Below are 17930 nucleotides of genomic sequence, written 5' to 3' on the forward strand. Positions count from 1 at the left end.
AGGACTTTATTAGCATTCACGACCTGGAAAAGGCGCTTGAGATAGGAAAATTGTTAGTACTCCTGTACCTCCGGTTAAAGGGAGCCTTCAGAGCAGAGAAGTGGAAAGATTGCATGCAGAGGGAGCTCACGCCAGTGGAAAAGTTTCTCAATGGACACACGGAAATGAAGGGCCTTATCTCACACCTTTATGTAGCCCTCCTGGAACCAAAGGTGGGGGCCATATCTGGGCTTCGTGCACGGTGGGAGAAGGACCTGGGAGTGGAGGTGGGGGAGCACCTCTGGCAGCTGATGTGCAGGAGGGCTTTTAAAACTTCCATAGCGTGTCAGTACAAGCTCCATGCAGTGAATCTGCTACATCGGTGGCAATATGATCCGATGCGCTTGTCCAAAATGTTCACCACCTTCGACCCCCACTGCTGGCATGCTTGCGGGACCAGGGCCGATTACTGACACATGTGGTGGGGCTGCCCAAGGGTGCAAGTGTATTGGACAGAGGTCCTAGGCTAGATCAAGGAGGCGGGGGAGGGGAATGTAAGCTCGATCCCTTGTTGGTGCTGTTTGGGTTAGAAGGGCGTGAGAATCAGTGGCTTCCCTTCACACCACTGGTACACTTCCTCCTCTTGGCGGCACGCGCCTGCCGCGCTAGATATTGGAAAAGAACGATCCTTCCCACAGTGAAAGAGTGGTCTAAGACAGCAAAAGACATTTATGCAATGGAAAGGATCACAGCAGCAATGCACGGGGGAAGTGCACCCATAGAAATGGAATGGCTCCAATTTTGTAATGTGTTTGGGTAAGGGGGAGGAAGGTGGTTGTTTTACAAAGAGATTGCCGACCGAGAGACTTTTAACAGTAGGGGGGCATCGTGGACAATGATATAAGGTGAAATATGGGTCTGTGGACCACTGGACATTTACTGATCTACAAGTAAAATGTCTATTATTTAGTTGCCAAAAGTAGCGTTTAGTTGAAACCCTGGGGGGAGGGAGAGGGAGTTTGGGGGGGATAAGGGGAGTTTCACGGAGGATTTGTAGAGGACATGTTCCTCATGTGGTTATGTTTTCCTCGAGATCTGTCACTGTTTAAAACCAATAAAAATGTTGATTTACACACAAAAAAAAGCAAAACTGCTAGGAAAATCACCTGACATGAGAAGGACATCGAGAAGGACAGGCTAAGATGCTGGCTAGGTGAGGAGGCCTGGGATATGGGTCTGTGAAGTCCTCCTTTGCAAGAGTATTATTGGTACGGTTATCTGGAAGTACTCTTTTTATGATGAACAAGATGCAGGGAGATAATGAATGTGAGTAGACTGGTAATGGTGATGGGTAATCTGGAGGTTAGCACGATTTGTTTGGTTACCTTCTATGCACCCAACGCTAATGCAACATATTTCTGATTGATGATAATAATTGTGATGGCAAATAGTAATAATAATATGGTGTTTTTATAAAGCACCAATATCTTCAGAAATCTACGGAATGAAGTGCTGAGTTTTCCTGACGGGTATCCAACACCTGACACACGCCATTGTCCTGTTCCCAAGGCAAGCAAGTTGTGCTTGGGCTGTCGTGTTGTCTGATTTATTTGCCACCTTTGTGTTGGACAGTGATCCTATGTGGTTATCGGTGGAGACTTCAGTTGTACAACTGGCCCCACACTAGGCCGTTCTGCGCCTTGGTGGAAGCAAACCTCATGGGCATCTAGATCAATGAATGGATTAACAATTTAGAGCCAGAATGAGTGAATATTCTTTTTATTCTCACCCACATAGACTGTGCCCACTGGATGCAAGGAATATGCATGCCATCTACGACAGGGGTGTGTAGAACATGCAACATGCAATCCTTATCACCTTGCACAGTAGATTACACGCCTAGAAATAACAGAAACTACTGTTACAGGATGTGTCAAATCTAATAGGACTTGGAATTCAATGCATGAACGTATGGGGCATGCTTGGTAGACGTGATCATGCTGCCTACTCAGAGAGACTACACTTGGATACTGAGAACGCTGGTAGGCTACTGGCATGGTTGCTTAAACAGGATCAAAACCACACAGTTATTACAAGCATAGAGTCCGAACTGGATTTCACGCAAGCAGAACTTAATGACATATGTAAAAGGTTCTACAGTGAGCTGTATGGGAAGGAATTTAGGGATATCACTGATGACTTATGAGACACCTTAAGCAATATAGAATGAACAACAGTCTCAAGACCGCTAGCATCACCCAATGGCTCCCTCTGGGGGTTGTGAAAAGCTTTAAGATCTATTTGTTTTTTATCGGGCCATGCATTCTCTGCTTATTAGCAAGTGAGTCGTGTGGAGTGGGGGGAGGGTACAGGATTCCGTGGGGACTGGCAGTGTGATGGCGATGGGTGCACTCAGTCGGGAGGGCTGGGTGGAGGCCACAAGGCGACTGGATGAACCTGGGCATTCACTGACATATTCCGCCCATGATCCTAGCCACCTGAATCGCTGAGAACACCCTTCCCCCTTGATAGCAAATTCCTGATATAGACGGGTGGGCTAAACAATATGTGCCCCTTTTACTTTCAGAACCCCCACAGGATGCGCTATTGTCCAAAAGATATGATTTGGAACATGTTTTGCGTGAGTAGTATTTTATATATGCACAAAACTTTGCTTCATGCAACAAATGCAGCACAGCTTTAAGTTAGACGAGACTGGGCGAAAAATCTAGGCTACGAACGCTTGGATGGCTGATGGACCACGATGCAGAGCTACACGAATGGGTTGTCGCACACTGATCCTTTTAAGCTATTAGGTTGACATGCCCCATGGAGGGTTCTTGACCCCAAACAGATTTCCCAAAATGTACCCACAAGCCATGCCGATGTTTCCTAGGTGCACCTCTCGAAAGGCAGATGTTACACATGTTCTGGCAGTGCCTTCATGTTCGATCGTTCTGGCTTAAGAGAAATGTGAATAATGCAGGTTGAATTCTCCACTGAAATGTGCTTGTTAGGCATGTACTGCTAGGAATAATCAAGGCAGCACATAGTAATCGATTTAGCCCTGAATCTAGCGAAAAAGAGGCATACCAATGGGGTAGAAAAGTACGTAGGGCCCAAACCTGGAACTCTGGATCATTACCTTTAGAAAGCTGTCCCAGGTGGAAACAGACCTTGGTTTCTTCACCCGGGAGACAGCGGGCTGATCTGCATGCCCAAATGCTGCAATCAAACATTATAATGCAGAGCATGTTATATCCATCTAATGACAGAGCCCACTGAGCTAACCAGACTCTAGTGTTCACGTCTTTCACTGATACTATTTGAATAAGAATACGTTTCCTGTTTACCTGATACAAGTGCATTGCATGTGCTCCCCTGTAGTCTAAATATTGATAATCCATCATATTTTTGGGTGGTTGGGAATGGAGAGGGGGGGCAGGTTTCTCTCCAATTATTATCTAAACCAGGTTGATATTGACGCATGTTATATAATTTGAAGTTGGTTAAGAATGTTTTAAAAATTCAATGAAGACATTAAAAAAAATGTCTTAAGCCGGCTGTGTGTCCATGTTTTTCTGGAGTGTGTGCGATTTCCCACCATTTCAATGCACCATAAGGCAATCTGGCACACTACATTTTGTGGTGCTGCCTATATGTGGACGTAGGTCGGACTCCATAGGGTGTCAAAGCCATGAAAATTCCGTTCTGATATGATTATTCATTTTAGAGGCCTCCCATTTGTTAATGCGTCAATTTTGTGGTTTTATTTCAGCTTTGAAGCAATGCCTTTGCCTATAGTGATGCGATTACTCTACACGCATGTTTCTCGCTCACTGGGTACCAGGCGGTTGTTTTCTGGTGTGGCAGTGGATAAAGAATGGAGAACTGCTGGAAGCGTGGAGGCACAGAAACTGAAAAGTGCAAAGAGAAAGGGCCAAACATTGTCTAAGCTGCAAAGAGAAGATGTTTCATGGGAAGAGAGGTAAGGTGGTGTCCACATTTTTGTAAGGCAACAACATAATTAAAAACAGTCACACAAAAAACACAAAATAATCTTTCCTTTCATCCCCCAACCTGCTTAGTTATAATTGATGGGGGTTCCTAGGAAGGAGGAACTGACCATTTAGGTTGCCAGCAAACAAGCATGCTCTGTTGAGCAACCATCCTTCACTTGACCTAAAAGATGGTTAGTAATCTTAACAAAGCTAGTCACTTAGAAATTGTCCGCCAGCTCCAGGAATCTGATGTAACTAAGTAAGAGGCGTGTAGTGCTCTGATTGGTTGCCTTGTTATGTTTTTCTGTGTCCATTGGGCCCAGCTCTTCAGGCGTCTATTTAGGTTGAGTTCATAGATATTACCAATAAAGGATACATATCTGTGGAATGTGCGATAAACATCGCTGTTGTATTTATTTGGCCCTGTATTCCCCTGATGTGCATTCAAGTAACCTCTGATCTCAATAAGCATTCCTGGATTGCTATTTGACTGGTTTAGTGCAGTACTGGTTGGGAGATGTTGGAACATGATCACAGGGCTCATTGCCTATAGGGCCAATGGCTGTCCCCATGCAGTGCTGAGGTTTTTAACAACCAACTGCCGCGAGCAGCACATTAGTCCATCTAACATTCAATAATGTGACCCATCATGAAAATCTACATTCTGGTTCCCCAAAAGGTTATCCTTTTTGGATACAGGGTGTCTTTAAAGTCATTGTAGTGAAGCCAGGCTTTACTTTGTACTCTTTTATTATTTTATTTACTCTTTATCAGTCATTTTGACTGAAATTGAATTTCATGATACCTTTCAAATAACTTTAGATATTTAAAAGCACAAAGCGCATTATATAATGCCAGCTGCGTACAGCGTATGTTAATTGATATTTGCAAGATGTGTGTCTGTTTTGGTGCCTGGTTTGGTGGAGTCCACCTAACCGGTTCCTGGCTTGTGGCGGCTGTGCAGAGTGTTCTGTGTGCTAGAGGGGAGGGCATAGACGGTGGCAATTCAACAGGTGTGTGTGCTGCCATCCTTCCTCTTCAACCTTCCTTTCTCCATGGCACACACTGGGGCTCATCCTTTTTCTTCTCTTTTCTGTGCCCCGCATTTCTCCTCCTCTTCTACATGTCCAGCATTGTGCACACCTTCCATTTGGTGCTCTCTGCTATGCACAATGTGGTCTCCACCTCTTCTCAGTTTCCCTGTGAATGTTTTCATGGCTCTCCATGGTGTTTAACAGGCGGAGCTTGCATTGACGCCCTTAAACATTTGTATATAGTGCAGGATAGGATACAATAACCATCTTACTGTTACTGTATGCTAGTTATGTTTTGTTTGTTAGTATCCTCTGTGCCATTCTTGAGTCCAAACCAAAGTAGACTAAAAACATGCAAGTAGGATGTGAAGATATAAGTGTCATGTTCATTAAATATATTGATAAAGTTATGCATATTGTCATGTCATATGGACAGATCAAGCTGTGTATGGTTCTATGTTTTTGTCGAAAAAGAAGTCTGTTTTAGGCAGAACACCAACCCAAAGTCCCTTCCGTAGGATCATTTTAGGCTGACCCAAAAGCCTTTCAACTATCTACTTTGAAAATGGTTAACAGTCCCAGAGCAAAACGGTGCCCTCCTTCGAAAGGTCAGGACGGGTTCTTCTTTCTTACATTATTGGATTCTAATCAAATACAGGACTTGCCATCTCTTCAGAGCACCTCTGTGTAGTCCAAAAGTTTAAAAAAAGGAAAAGGTTCACACTTTCTTCAATGTTTTTTTTTTCTTCTAAAGATCGCAATATTTCATGGCAACTCCACAACACTTAGTCTCAAGGGTTGTCTCTCCAATAGTCCTCATATTTGTCTTCGGTTTATGGTGCTCTAGGACCACCTTCAATCTTGTTGCATGTCATTTAGCCATTAATGTGTCTCTGCCACAAGCTACAGATACATACGGTAGTTTCTCTCCCACTTTTCAAGAGGGGCAAACGGGGTTATCTTCTCTAGTTCCCACAGAAAAGTGCCCGATTACCTTCCTTTCTCTGGGACCTGATCCCTTTCCTTTGCACAACCTCTTTACTTCTCCTCTGACCCCGACCCTACATGTGCTTGTTCCTCCTCCCACCGTGGGTTTAACTCCCTCTGATCAGGTTCCTATAATCATCTTCTTGTGTTTCCCATGTCCTATCGCCTGCGGATGTTTTCCTCCACCATGAGTTTGGCTTAGTCAACATCTAATCTTTCTAGTTTCTCTCCAAACTCCTTCCATGGACTCCTTTCAGAACAGCCAACTTGTTCCAAACTGCTGCCACTACTCCCTTCTCCAAACACCCACAACTTCCCTCACTAGGGCACCATTTTTATACTCTTGACATCTACATACCGGGGGCTGGGCTGGGAGTAAGGGCCTGCACATGGGTGTCCTTATTGGTCCCGGTGTGTGATTGGTTATAGTGATATTGCTATACTACTCTCTGTCATAGCCTATATCTATGCACGTCAAAGCTGGACTTAAAAGGCCCGTTGGCCATTCTGGATTCTTTGAGAATTCTCTTGCACTCCAACGTTCACGGATAGCCAGAGAGCCAGTGGAATACACATTGAGCGTTTCAAATGCTTCAAAGATGTTGGCATAACGTCTGGGGGTTGGCCCCTGTATTTTGATGAGCGTGCAGAGGGTGTGCACCGAACATGCAAAAGAATGTAGCCCATTTGTCAAAACGTTTAAAGGGCCAGTACTATGTTTAAGGGACATGTGACTGTCTCCAGTCCAGGGACAGAGGCTAAGTAAGAATGACAAGGGAATCCTCCCCAAACCGTCTTCTGTGGCCATCATCCACTAGCTCAGGGTGGTCCTGCCTTCCTTGGTCACCCCAGTAAAAATCTCCAGTATAAAGCTAGGGACTTTGTCGTAAATTCTTAGTCATCTATGAACCCTTGCAAAATCTTCAACTGCACAAGACATTTCCATCAAGCCACAGATCACTTTTAAATATTGCCCACTTTTAGACAAAGTGTGGGGTCACAACAGGCATCAGAATGTGCTCTTGCCACTAACCATCGGCTAGTGATAATTGACTCTTGGCAAGTCACAAATAGTGTGCTCCTAGTATGTGAAGAGTAAGGGGCAAGTGACTTTTTATGCTTGGCCAGTAGTTTGCAATTTTACATTTCTATCCCTACTCACTATGCAAACCAAACTCTGCACTTAAAGCATATTTGTAAGCACATTGTCCAATAAGACCCACATTACTGCTCCAGCAATGACTTCAGAAATCTCTTGGCCCCTCCCTCTTGGACCTCTTACTCATCCACTTTACCATTTGTTTACCTCTTCACACATGATCCACCCTTGATCATCTGCCATCAAACGAAAATGAAAGCCTGACTATGTACTCCTTGATCTTGAGCAAGTAAAAGTCTCCCTCTTTCAAGCTCTTTTGTCTACTTGCCTGCTCTATTGAACACGACTCGGTTCAGTTCAATGCCGCACTTGCTACCCCCTTTGTTCACTATACTGCATGCTCCTTCTGCCCTGCTTAGGCCACTGGCACAAACATCCCTCCCGACTTTTCTTAGGGCCAAAGAGATGTGTCTTGCAATCATTCTAGACACTGACAAATCTTCCTACTACACAAGTCTTGCATTCTCTCTCTGCTCGCACCCTTGCAAACTACCTTTAACTCTCCAGGCCATGCTTTATACACCTAAAAGCCACTCTTTATCTTGCTCCCTCTCTGCTGATGACATTTCCTCCTATTTCTCATCGTGCCACCCTGCCTATCCACCTGACGCTCTCATCTTCCCTTTCCTCACTTTTCCACTTATTCCCCACCACCTCTGCCAAACCCATACCCATACCCATCCATCTCTCTGCACACCCTTCTATTGATCCCATCACACCCCAAATGATCAAAGAGCTTGCGCTTGTTCCCTCCTTCTCTCATCTCTCCTCCTCCTTCAACCTTTGTCTCAACTGCTATGTTACATAATACCCACAGTCATTTCCGTACTAAAAAACACCAGTGCAGCAAAAGTGGGCAGGGTTTAGTCTGCTGTTTCTAACTTTGCCTGACATCGCACTGTCCCAGGTGGGGAATGTGGGAAACCAAAGGGTGCCTCACCCTCTAGTCCTCTGGGACTTGTAATGCAGGTGGACAGAACACGGCCATCACTTTTGGATCCAGTTCCTGGGGGTGGACCAGTGCGGGAGGATCACCTGGGTGAGGGGAGTGGGGGTGAGGCAGCTGATGGTGAGACGCAGTATTCCCCCCTTTTTAGTTCACCTAACCCATCCTATTTTCTATGTTTGTCCGAGGTCCCAACTCCTCCCCTCCAAACCCCCTCCCCCTTTTTACACAAACAGTGGGCCAGAGGAAGAGGATGACTGAGAATAACAAGACAAACTCTTCTACATCGTACTGGACATGTCCCGCTAATTGGGTCAGGCAAAGTCAGACACTTGACTCTATTAGCTCTCCTCAAACGGATAAAAGGCAGAACCTAGAGACACACTCTTCAGAAGGCAGAACATGAGTACGAGCAGAACTTCCGGTGCAAAGGCAAACCTACTGAGGAGAGCGACGGACCAAGGGACGAGAGCAGTTGCTCATAAACCCCAAGAGTTCCCTACTGGAGGTCATTGCTTCCGACAGGCCGAGAAAGAAACGTGGAGAAGGCCAGATCCCACATCAGAAGGCTGCATTGCGTTTCAAGGACGCCAGCGACCCTCCCGGGTGAACGGCAGAGTTGGGGAGGCAAGGCCAAGCCTGTGGTACTAACCTCGACTCTTGAATTGGAAGTCATAAAACCCAGAAAGAAACGCACACAGCCGGTGAGTTGGCAAGCGACCTGAGAGACAGTTGTGTGTTAAGGAAAGTTTGAAGTGGCAACATTATATCACAAGTGAAGGCTGCAAGCGTGTCGATGAGACGTGAAGAAAGGCAGACCTGTTAATGAACTTTGACGTAAAGACAGCTTTGAAATCAGCGTTACTGAGTAACGAGTGGTCAGGCAAAAGGAAGTAGCCCACTCGAAAGTTTCAGTGAAAGGTCCATAGCTTGTAACGATAAAGCAAATGAATTGCAAAAACAAAGGAAGCTAAATTAACTCCTAAAGAAGGGGAGAGTGAAACTTGAACCTTGAACTTTTAGTCGAAGTGGACTTGTAAAGGTCTGAGAAAAGAAAGCCACGCACATTTGAAAGTCTTCGACATCCGAAAGCAGTCTGAGCCAGAGTGAGGGAGACCCGAAGTGTAATAAGCTTGGGGAAGGTAGTCCCCTTGCAAGTTTTGTTGAGCTCGACAGGGAGGGACCTATGTGAACTTTTGTTGCGAAGGTCTGCGCCCGACAGGGGGTGGGTACGTAAACCTTTTGTTGAAACATTATTTGGAAGTCTGGAAAGAGAGACTTTAATGTGGAAGGCCAGGTGGGCTCGATCCACGTTTTGGAACTGTTTATTGTGTTGAAAACCCAAGCCAGAGTGTGTCATCCTGCCTACAGAGACTGCCTTACTCTGTGTTGTCTAACGTGGGGAGAAGAGGTGATTCAGCTACATTTATTCTTTTGAACACTCATTTTTCCTTTACATACATTTCTCCTTTGTAGAATTTGTACAAGAGATAGGGCAGGCATTAGGTTTTGTTAGCATAGGCCATTTTGATTTGACAGACTCCACTTGGACTGTTTTCTTTATCATTTGAGGATCGAGATTACTTCCATCTTAGTTATAGGGAAAAGTAGGAGTTCTTCCAACCCCAGAAACTTCAATAAAGGTTTTCACAAATTGCACTTATTGTGTCAGTGTCATACCTGTGACACTATGCCTCCCCTACAGGAAGAAGGGACCAGATTGACCAGGGACAAAAGGCCAATCCCCAGGGAGGGAGGAAGATAAAAGGGAATCAAGGGAAGCAGGCAGCTTCGTATTGTGGAAAAATCCACCACTGCGCTAATAATCCAATTCCAGGCTAGGTTGGTAAGCTTCTTTAACGGCAGTTGACAAAGCAGCAGAAAGACATCAACAGAACAGTAGACCAACACAAAGCACCCAATCCCAGTGTCCTTCTGGACCACGATACAGTAACCCCCCTAGCCTTCATGGCTATCGTTGGAAGGGGCGTACCAAACAACCTTCGATGGACACAGTATGCATTATATAAGCGGATCTACAGCCTGTTCTTGTTAGAGCATTTCTACTTTCATTTTTCAGATCCGTCGGAAGCGGCTCTCTTGCAGAGTGCAGCTTGACGTCTCTGGACTCGTAAGATCCTTTCCTCTAGTCTATCAGTCCTTCAGCCTTTGGTCAGGGGGCTGGCGTTCCAGCGCACCTTCGCTCAGGTGCTGCTTGCCTGTTACCTACAAAAAAGATGAGGAAACCGCTACGTAGTACTGGCATAGAGCTCACTCACACTGAGAGAGTGGCTAGAGCAGAGGCACCAGAGGAAGCGCCTCTGTTAGCAAAACAGTGCTCTGGTGGAGAGCTGTGGTCTGATGATGGCTGACCATTCTTGGCAAGCTAAAACCTGTCACGGAGCTTACATAAGTAAGCAAGAGTGAGCCCTGGCCTGCCCTCTTTCTTATTGGGTAGACTCTACAGCGTTCCTGAAGGACTGGTAGCAACCAAACCTGAAGGGGGACTCTATGCGCTTCCAATGCCATTTTCATTGTCCCTTCCAGGCCTTCACAGCCTCTCTGCATTCCCTGCTCCCCGCCCTCCCAACCCTGATTGGAGGACACAGCTGGGTCAGCTCACCTACACTAGATATTGGACCCTTCCAGGACAGCCTTGCCGGGTGGCCAGCTAAGGGCTCAGGCAAAGGGCACCTGCCTTGTACACCTCCTATATCTTTTTCCCTGGGACGACACAGCCCCTGCCAAGCCTCAACCCCTGTCTCATGCGACAATCGGTTAGGAGACAATGTTTTTGTATTTTAGCAGTGTTGTAGGCTTGCATTTGGAATCTTGCTGTTGTTTTGCACCACTACTCTGCATCCTTTTCCACAGGGTTGTGGGATTGGCTTCCATTTTGAATCTCACTGTTTTGGGCCTGTACCCTGCATCCTTTTCCACAGGGATAGTGTTGTAGGCTTACATTTTGAATCCCGCTGCTGTTTTGTGCCACTACTTTGCATCTTTATCCACAGGGATAGTGTAGTAGGCTTGCATTTAGTTTACGCAGGGATATAGGCGGTGGCCTCACAATCCACATTCTCGCCCTATTCCTCCTCACTGAACCTGCATATACAGTACTCCTATTAGAGATCTGCCTGCACTCCAAACCAGCTAGTGCAGATCTCACACTTGATTACTGTAGCGGCTATGTTTTGACCCTGCACTCTTACACCCCCCCTATGGCCGAGGTTGCAGGTCCCCCGTCACGCCTAGCAGCCCCAAAGTTAGTAGTGAACTCTGGCACACCAGAACTTCCTCCACACCATTTTGCAGACCACACACCTACATGCCACCTCACCCTCCTTATCCTGGCCCCTCTTCCAAAGAGAAAACAACCCCACCCCACGGCCCTGACCCGCCCTTCCTATTCACCCACTCAGGCCCCCCACCTGACTTTCCCAGACCACCTGCACTTTACCTTACCCTCATCCAGACCCCTTCTCCGGACCCCCATCCCCTCATTCATGCCATGACCCACTCTGCATCACTAAACCTTGTCCGTGCAATCCTAGACACCCCCCCACTCAGCCCCCCTCGAAACCTCACACACACATACCCCCCAAAATCCTCTTAAAAACAGACACTGCACCACCCGGGTGCACTCTATAATGCACAACTCGCCCTGTCTCTCATCCAGACCCATTACAGTCCCCCTCACATACGCACATGACTTCCCCCAGTCGCAGTCCAGTACACTCTCCCATGCCCCCTCCAACCTCGGTATCCACTTTCCCTCTCACACCAGGGTCTCCTCCTCTCACCCCTCACATACTCCCAGCACCCCTCACATTCTAACAAATCCCAACCACGACAACCTCTGCTCTGAAGACCCTCGACCACAGCACTCCCCTGCCACCCAGAGCCAACACCCCCCAGCATATCTCGCCACTGCTACAGCAACTATAACAGCGCAACCCTCCCTTAACCTTACTTCCATACCACCCTTTCACCTGCAACCTGGTGGCAGCCACCCCGCCTTCCTAGTCACCCCCCAGAACCTCCTCTGCTGGCATCAAACACTCAACCTAGCAACTGATTAACGTGCATCCTGATCAATGCCAGATTTATTGCAAAAACATGGCACTACATTTACGACCCAATTTCTTCTGAAGGCCCAGACATCCTCTTCATCACTGAGACCTGCTTCTCCCTAGACTCCCGGCCCATTGAACATGAAGTCTTCCCTAAGGCTACACTCTTCTTGTGCATAACCGAACCAGCAGGCCAGGCGGCATTGCTATCCCATACAGATCCCACATCTCCATTTCACACTCCAAGGAATAAGCCTGCAACTCAGACTGCAAATCACTCCTAGTCAAATTTCTCCTCACACCCACACACTCTCGCAGCTTCTTACTCATATCCAGACCCCTGGGCTACAACAACAATTTCGAAGAAAACCTCAGCAACATTTTAGCTGACATGCTGGTTTCTTACCTGCCCGTCGCTAGGCTAGGGGATTACAATATCTGGTTCGACGTTCCACATAACACCATGACATGACCCATTCTGGACAATCTGGAATCTCTTCATCTAACACAACTAGTATCTGGACCCACACACTCTGCAGGGCACACTCTAGGCACAATCTTCAGCTCTATTGAACTGATCACCACGCTCTTGCCTCAGCCACTAGTCTGTATGGGCCATGCTGCCATCTTCACTCTCTCGACCGTAGACCCTCCTTCCTTCCCAAAAGTCCCAGAACCTCCCACCTGCTGCCCTCTGTGGAATAAGGTCAAAGTAACTCCAGACCTGGCAGATTCCCTACCTTCCCTCCCACTACAGTCGGGTCAGACCTATCTCAAACAACCGGTTCATAGCTAGACTAATGGACCGAACAGCCTAAATCCAGCTATCCCTTTTCACAGAAACCAACCTCCTCATCCTCAATCCCGTCCAATCTTACTTCAGACCCATACGAGGAACTGAGTCGTGCCTAGTTTCCATCTGGGATGATCTCGAAAGGAACCTCAGACTCTAAAGGTATTGTCGCACTAATGGTTCTCGACCTCTCATCAGCCTTTGACACAATTTACCACCTCACCCCATGGACAGACTGCACTCTATCTGCATCAGGTATGCAGCCTTGAAGTGGATCTCCTCCTTCCTCTCCAACAGATCCCAAATATCACCCATGCCTCCCATCTCCTCGACTCCCTGCCTTCTTACTCACAGAGCACCACAAGGAGCCTCTCTCTCCCCTCTCCTCTTTAACTTCTATCTGAGCCTCCTCGCTGCTATCATCCTCTCACATGGCCTACCTTGCTATAACTACGCAGATGACACCCAAATCATCTTCAAGATCCCAAAGGACCCTTCCAAAATCTGAAACCATGTTCTGCGGGAAGAGTGCCTTATTCCCCTAACACAACCCTTGGCCGCCCCCTCTAGGCTCACTCCCCTCTACCTCCAACACAGTAAACAACCTTGGACACACTATGGACTCAGACCTGACATTATCACATCACATCAACTCGGTGTCAAACTCTTGTTATCTACACCCATGCATTCCCTGATGCATCCTCCCCTACCTGACCTTTCCACACAGAGTAGCTGTGATCACAGCTATCGTACTCTCACGCCTAGACTAAGATAACACCCTATACCTGAGTGCCCCTGCACCAGAACTTGGAAAACTCCAACAAGTTGAAAACACTGCAGCAAGGCTCCTTCTTGCCCCATGCCCGAGAGGCCACATCACACCCACCCTCCATGTCCTAAAATGGCTGCCATTCTGGCGATGATCCACCTTTAAGGCAATACGCATCACCCCCGAGCTCTGCACAACACAAAACTAGAATATCTACAACACAAGCTTGCACTCTAAAGGCCCACCAGAATCCTGAGAGCAGGCCCTGCTCTCCTCCTTATCATCCCAGTCGCAAAAACGACCAGAACAGGGGGATCCTCTTTCTGCGTCCAATCTCCCACCATTTGCAACTGGATTGCATTTAGCATCTGCAGCATAGAGGATCCCCTTGCTTTCCCAGAAGACACTCAAGACATGGCTCATCCCTTCTTCATCTTGACTGACCTAGTGCAATTCCAGGATGACCTATCACCCCCAGACAGGTACGTGGGGGCACCATTGAGCCACCTGAGTGGACTAGAAGACAGTACCTAGCCTGCAGAGAAAGGATTCCAGTTGATCCGTATGACATGATCTGAATACCCTCATCGCATCTAGATATCAGCTGTGATGCTCTGGTACGTAGAGCACTCCATCTTAATGGAACATAGCTGTATCCCTCCAGGGGCATAGCCACCTACCTGCATACATCTTCACCAGCTCACTACTCACCTTCATATCGCACTTCACCTCTGCCATTAGAATACAACAGAGTCCCACGAAAAAAATGCAGTTCATTTGGGCACTTAATTGGTCTCCTTGCCTCACCTACTCCCCTGACAGTCTATCACAGCACCCATCCACTATCCAGATCTCCATGGGTCGTTACCAGGGACTTAGCCACCCCACCCTACCCTTGTTCTGGCTAAAATACACACATGCATTCTAAAAATCCACCTTTCAATTCTCACACCACAGTCTTCCGTCCTCCAAGGGCGTTCACCCCACAGCGCTTTGAGGCTATACCAATGACATTAGGTGCTATATGAATGCCATATAACATAACAAACTATGTTACTCCGGTATTCTGTTACTTCTGTTATTACGAGCCCCTTTGAAAGTCTAATGGTGCATTAAGGGCACTATTGGGTGCCCTTTTCGGCCTGCTAGGTTTGCTTGTCCAGTATCATCCAGACTCACCTCACCCTCTATACCGGCACAATGGGTACCGGTGTAATTCGCCCCTAGCTTATTAAAGCAGATACGCTGCCTCTCTTAGCTAAGTGGCGACTTGGAGTAGAAAGCTTGAGCATTGAAGCCCAAGACCAAGAAAGCCCCTACTGCGACCTCAGTGAGGAACAGAAGCAGGAGAGCCAAGGCTCGCCTGCACCAGTCGCAGCTACTGAGTAACAGACTCACTCAATCAACCTTCAAATGGGTCCCAAGGAGCCAACAGCAGGTAGTGGGCCAGGGGCCTGCAGCGGGTCAGGCCTAGACCGAGCCATGGCCGGCTCTCACCAATGCAGTTGATTGGTTCGGCAGCGAAGAGCACATCTTTTCCTTTAATTACTCTGGTACCACGGCAGGCCTTGTAGAACAGCTGCCGAACCACTCTACTCAGGGCACGGGAAAACGACTGCAGCAGCTAAGGCCCCTGCTGGCCCTCTCATCAGTTTCCCAGACAGGCCCAAACTGCCATCAGCACACAAGATGGAACTAGCAACAAGACACCGTGTTCTACACGGTTCTCATAGTACGGTATACACACCAACTGCCGTCTCACGCTTGGGCGAGGGCACTTTGAAACATGGAGTGGACATATTGTGATGATTCACCAGGTCTTGTCACTTCTCCCCAGATGCAGCCCTTTCCTATGAGGCTAGAGAGGTGAGGCCGCTACACAATAATCCTGCTAGGGGGGTAATATGCAGGAGAACTCCCCTACTGGTGATAAGGACATCCAACTGCGGAAAAGCCTACTTAAAACCCTATCACCTAACCCCCTACCCTCATGGCCACCCTTTTCTCCCACCATTGATAATGAAACCATATGGAATACCAGTTTGCAAATACAATCAAGTACTGTAACGAGATGCCCCACGGGAGGCATGAAGAATACTAAAGAGACCTTAGTGAATGGTGTTGATGTTACACAAGGGCGGAGTCAACCATATAAGGCAGAAGGCAAGAAAGGACGAGGAGCGTCTCGGCGGAAGCTTGTAGTACACAAACTAAACCCAGGAAGTTCAAACTGGGAGGACCCGAGGTGAAGCAGAAGCAGAAGCATCTCGCCTGAACGATAGGACACTGCTGAATGGCCATGCGAGCCGGAAGGAGCCGACTCACTTGGTGGTGACGTGACCACGGAGAGGTGGACCGTCTGTTCCGAAAGTGACACTGAGATCACCAACCTGCCGCAGAGCCGCACAGGAAGAAGCAAGAGAGGCGGCCGCAACCCTGTGAAGAACCAGAGCCATGTCCCAAGATTCCTGCATGTAACGGGAATGTCAGGAAGGCCGGATGGGGTCCGGGTAGTGGCCCGAAATAACATCAGGAGCCATCTCCCTCAGCGCAGTGGCCCAACAAATACCACTGATGAAACAGAGTGCATTGAGAGTAACTTCCCTCATCGCAGTGGTCTACCCAATACTACTGTTCCAGTAGAGTGCATTGGGAGTCATCCCCTCATTGCAGTCGTCCATCATATGCCACTAATAGGACTGAGTATAATGGGAGCCTGCTCCCTCGCGGTACTGATACAACAAGTACAGCTAGGAAACCAGAGTCCTCCGGGAGACCTCTCCCTCATCAAGATACTGCTTTTGGAGAAACCAGTAAGGAGACATATAGAAGAAATGCAGAGAACCCCAGGAATGGTATCGCTCAACAGAATGTCAAGTGTAAGCCAACTATGGCTATGAGCTTTTTTACTCCTTGGAAGGAATTAAAGAAACTTATTTATGTTTTATACCCAAGTCCTTAAATAACACTATGTGGAGTTTTTACAGAAGGACCAGGAATGGGTAGCCATTCCCCTGGTCCATGGTAGTTGAACATTGAAGGAATTACTCCTATATTGTTATAAGTCTGAAGTGTTAACCAGGAGAAGGGAGTCCTTCTCCTGGTGAAGGAAACACAAACTTCACTTTAGTTAAAGACTTTCATTATAATGTTAGAATTAGATTAGTTGGTTTCTAACAGAGGACAGAGAACATTTTATTTTGGATGGACATTGACACGTCACCAAAGTTTTCCTAGGTTGAGGCAGGGCAATCCCCTTAGAAGTAGGGGGAGAGAAGTTTTCTTGAGTTGCAGAATACATGTTGTTATAGCCACAGTATGAACACTCCTTGTCAGTCACCTTCTACACCCTCACAATATTCAGATACATTTTCAACAAGTCAGCATATTCTGATGCACAACAATTCTCACGCTGTTCAGGCAGTGCCTGGCCTGCATAATGTTGCTAATGCTACACACTGGTACCATCTCGCTGGGCGAGGCAGTATTCTACATCTCGCTTGTCTGTGTCAAAGTGGAAATACATAGGAAGCGTGCAGACTATGATAGGAGCTGCTTCTCACAGCATACTTGATGCATCTTCTGTTAAGACATGCACACAACGGCAACGGGTTAGGCTGGTTTGAAGCAGTGTATTATAATTCAATATGGCAACAAAAGTGTAGCTAAGCTTTGCATGTATTTGATAGAAGTCATTAAAGAAATGCAGTATATGTATTTTCCACCAGAATTCTCTCAAGTCTCATCCATTTAATGATTCAGGGAGCATATAATCACACAATGGAATATCAGGACAGTGCAGATCTTTGATGGTTCTGATCAAGTACAACATTTGCGTCTTTCTCTGAGGCTTTTTATATTTCTTTTGTATAAAGGTACATAAACCTTTGCGCAGTAGGAGTAAACAATAAGCACTCGGGAAGAGAAAGAGTATCATTAGAGTAATATGTAGGGCAGGTGTATCTAACGAATCGAGGATACTGGTAATACAAGACCACACGGACCAATCGGGACTACTATTCTCATGGAGGACGTCAACAGTCTGGTGGATGTCGGATACAATATCAGTGATATTACAATCAGAATTTGGTATGTAAGTGCAGCATTCAGTTTTTACGACCGCATACGCCTCCTTTGGAAGCTAAGAGGGTTCCAGAGCCATACGGTTCTGTAGTACCATCGTAAAGAT

The 17930-nt window shown here is 47.0% G+C and overlaps 1 protein-coding gene across 8 annotated transcripts in view; it reads left to right on the top strand.

The window, feature by feature from the left end:
* TRMT2B (tRNA methyltransferase 2 homolog B) overlaps positions 1–17930 on the top strand; it is a 584889-nt gene that overhangs the window by 42619 nt on the left and 524340 nt on the right. For all 8 annotated transcript variants that reach the window (XM_069613012.1, XM_069613010.1, XM_069613015.1 and 5 more), the window contains one exon: positions 3758–3967. In XM_069613012.1, coding sequence (XP_069469113.1) covers positions 3768–3967 — 200 coding nt within the window. In that variant the 5' untranslated portion in view covers positions 3758–3767. The remainder of the gene's footprint in view (positions 1–3757; positions 3968–17930) is intronic.

Source organism: Ambystoma mexicanum, chromosome 5p (genome assembly GCF_040938575.1).
Source record: "Ambystoma mexicanum isolate Mex_15411 chromosome 5p, UKY_AmexF1_1, whole genome shotgun sequence".
Lineage (NCBI taxonomy): Eukaryota > Metazoa > Chordata > Amphibia > Caudata > Ambystomatidae > Ambystoma > Ambystoma mexicanum.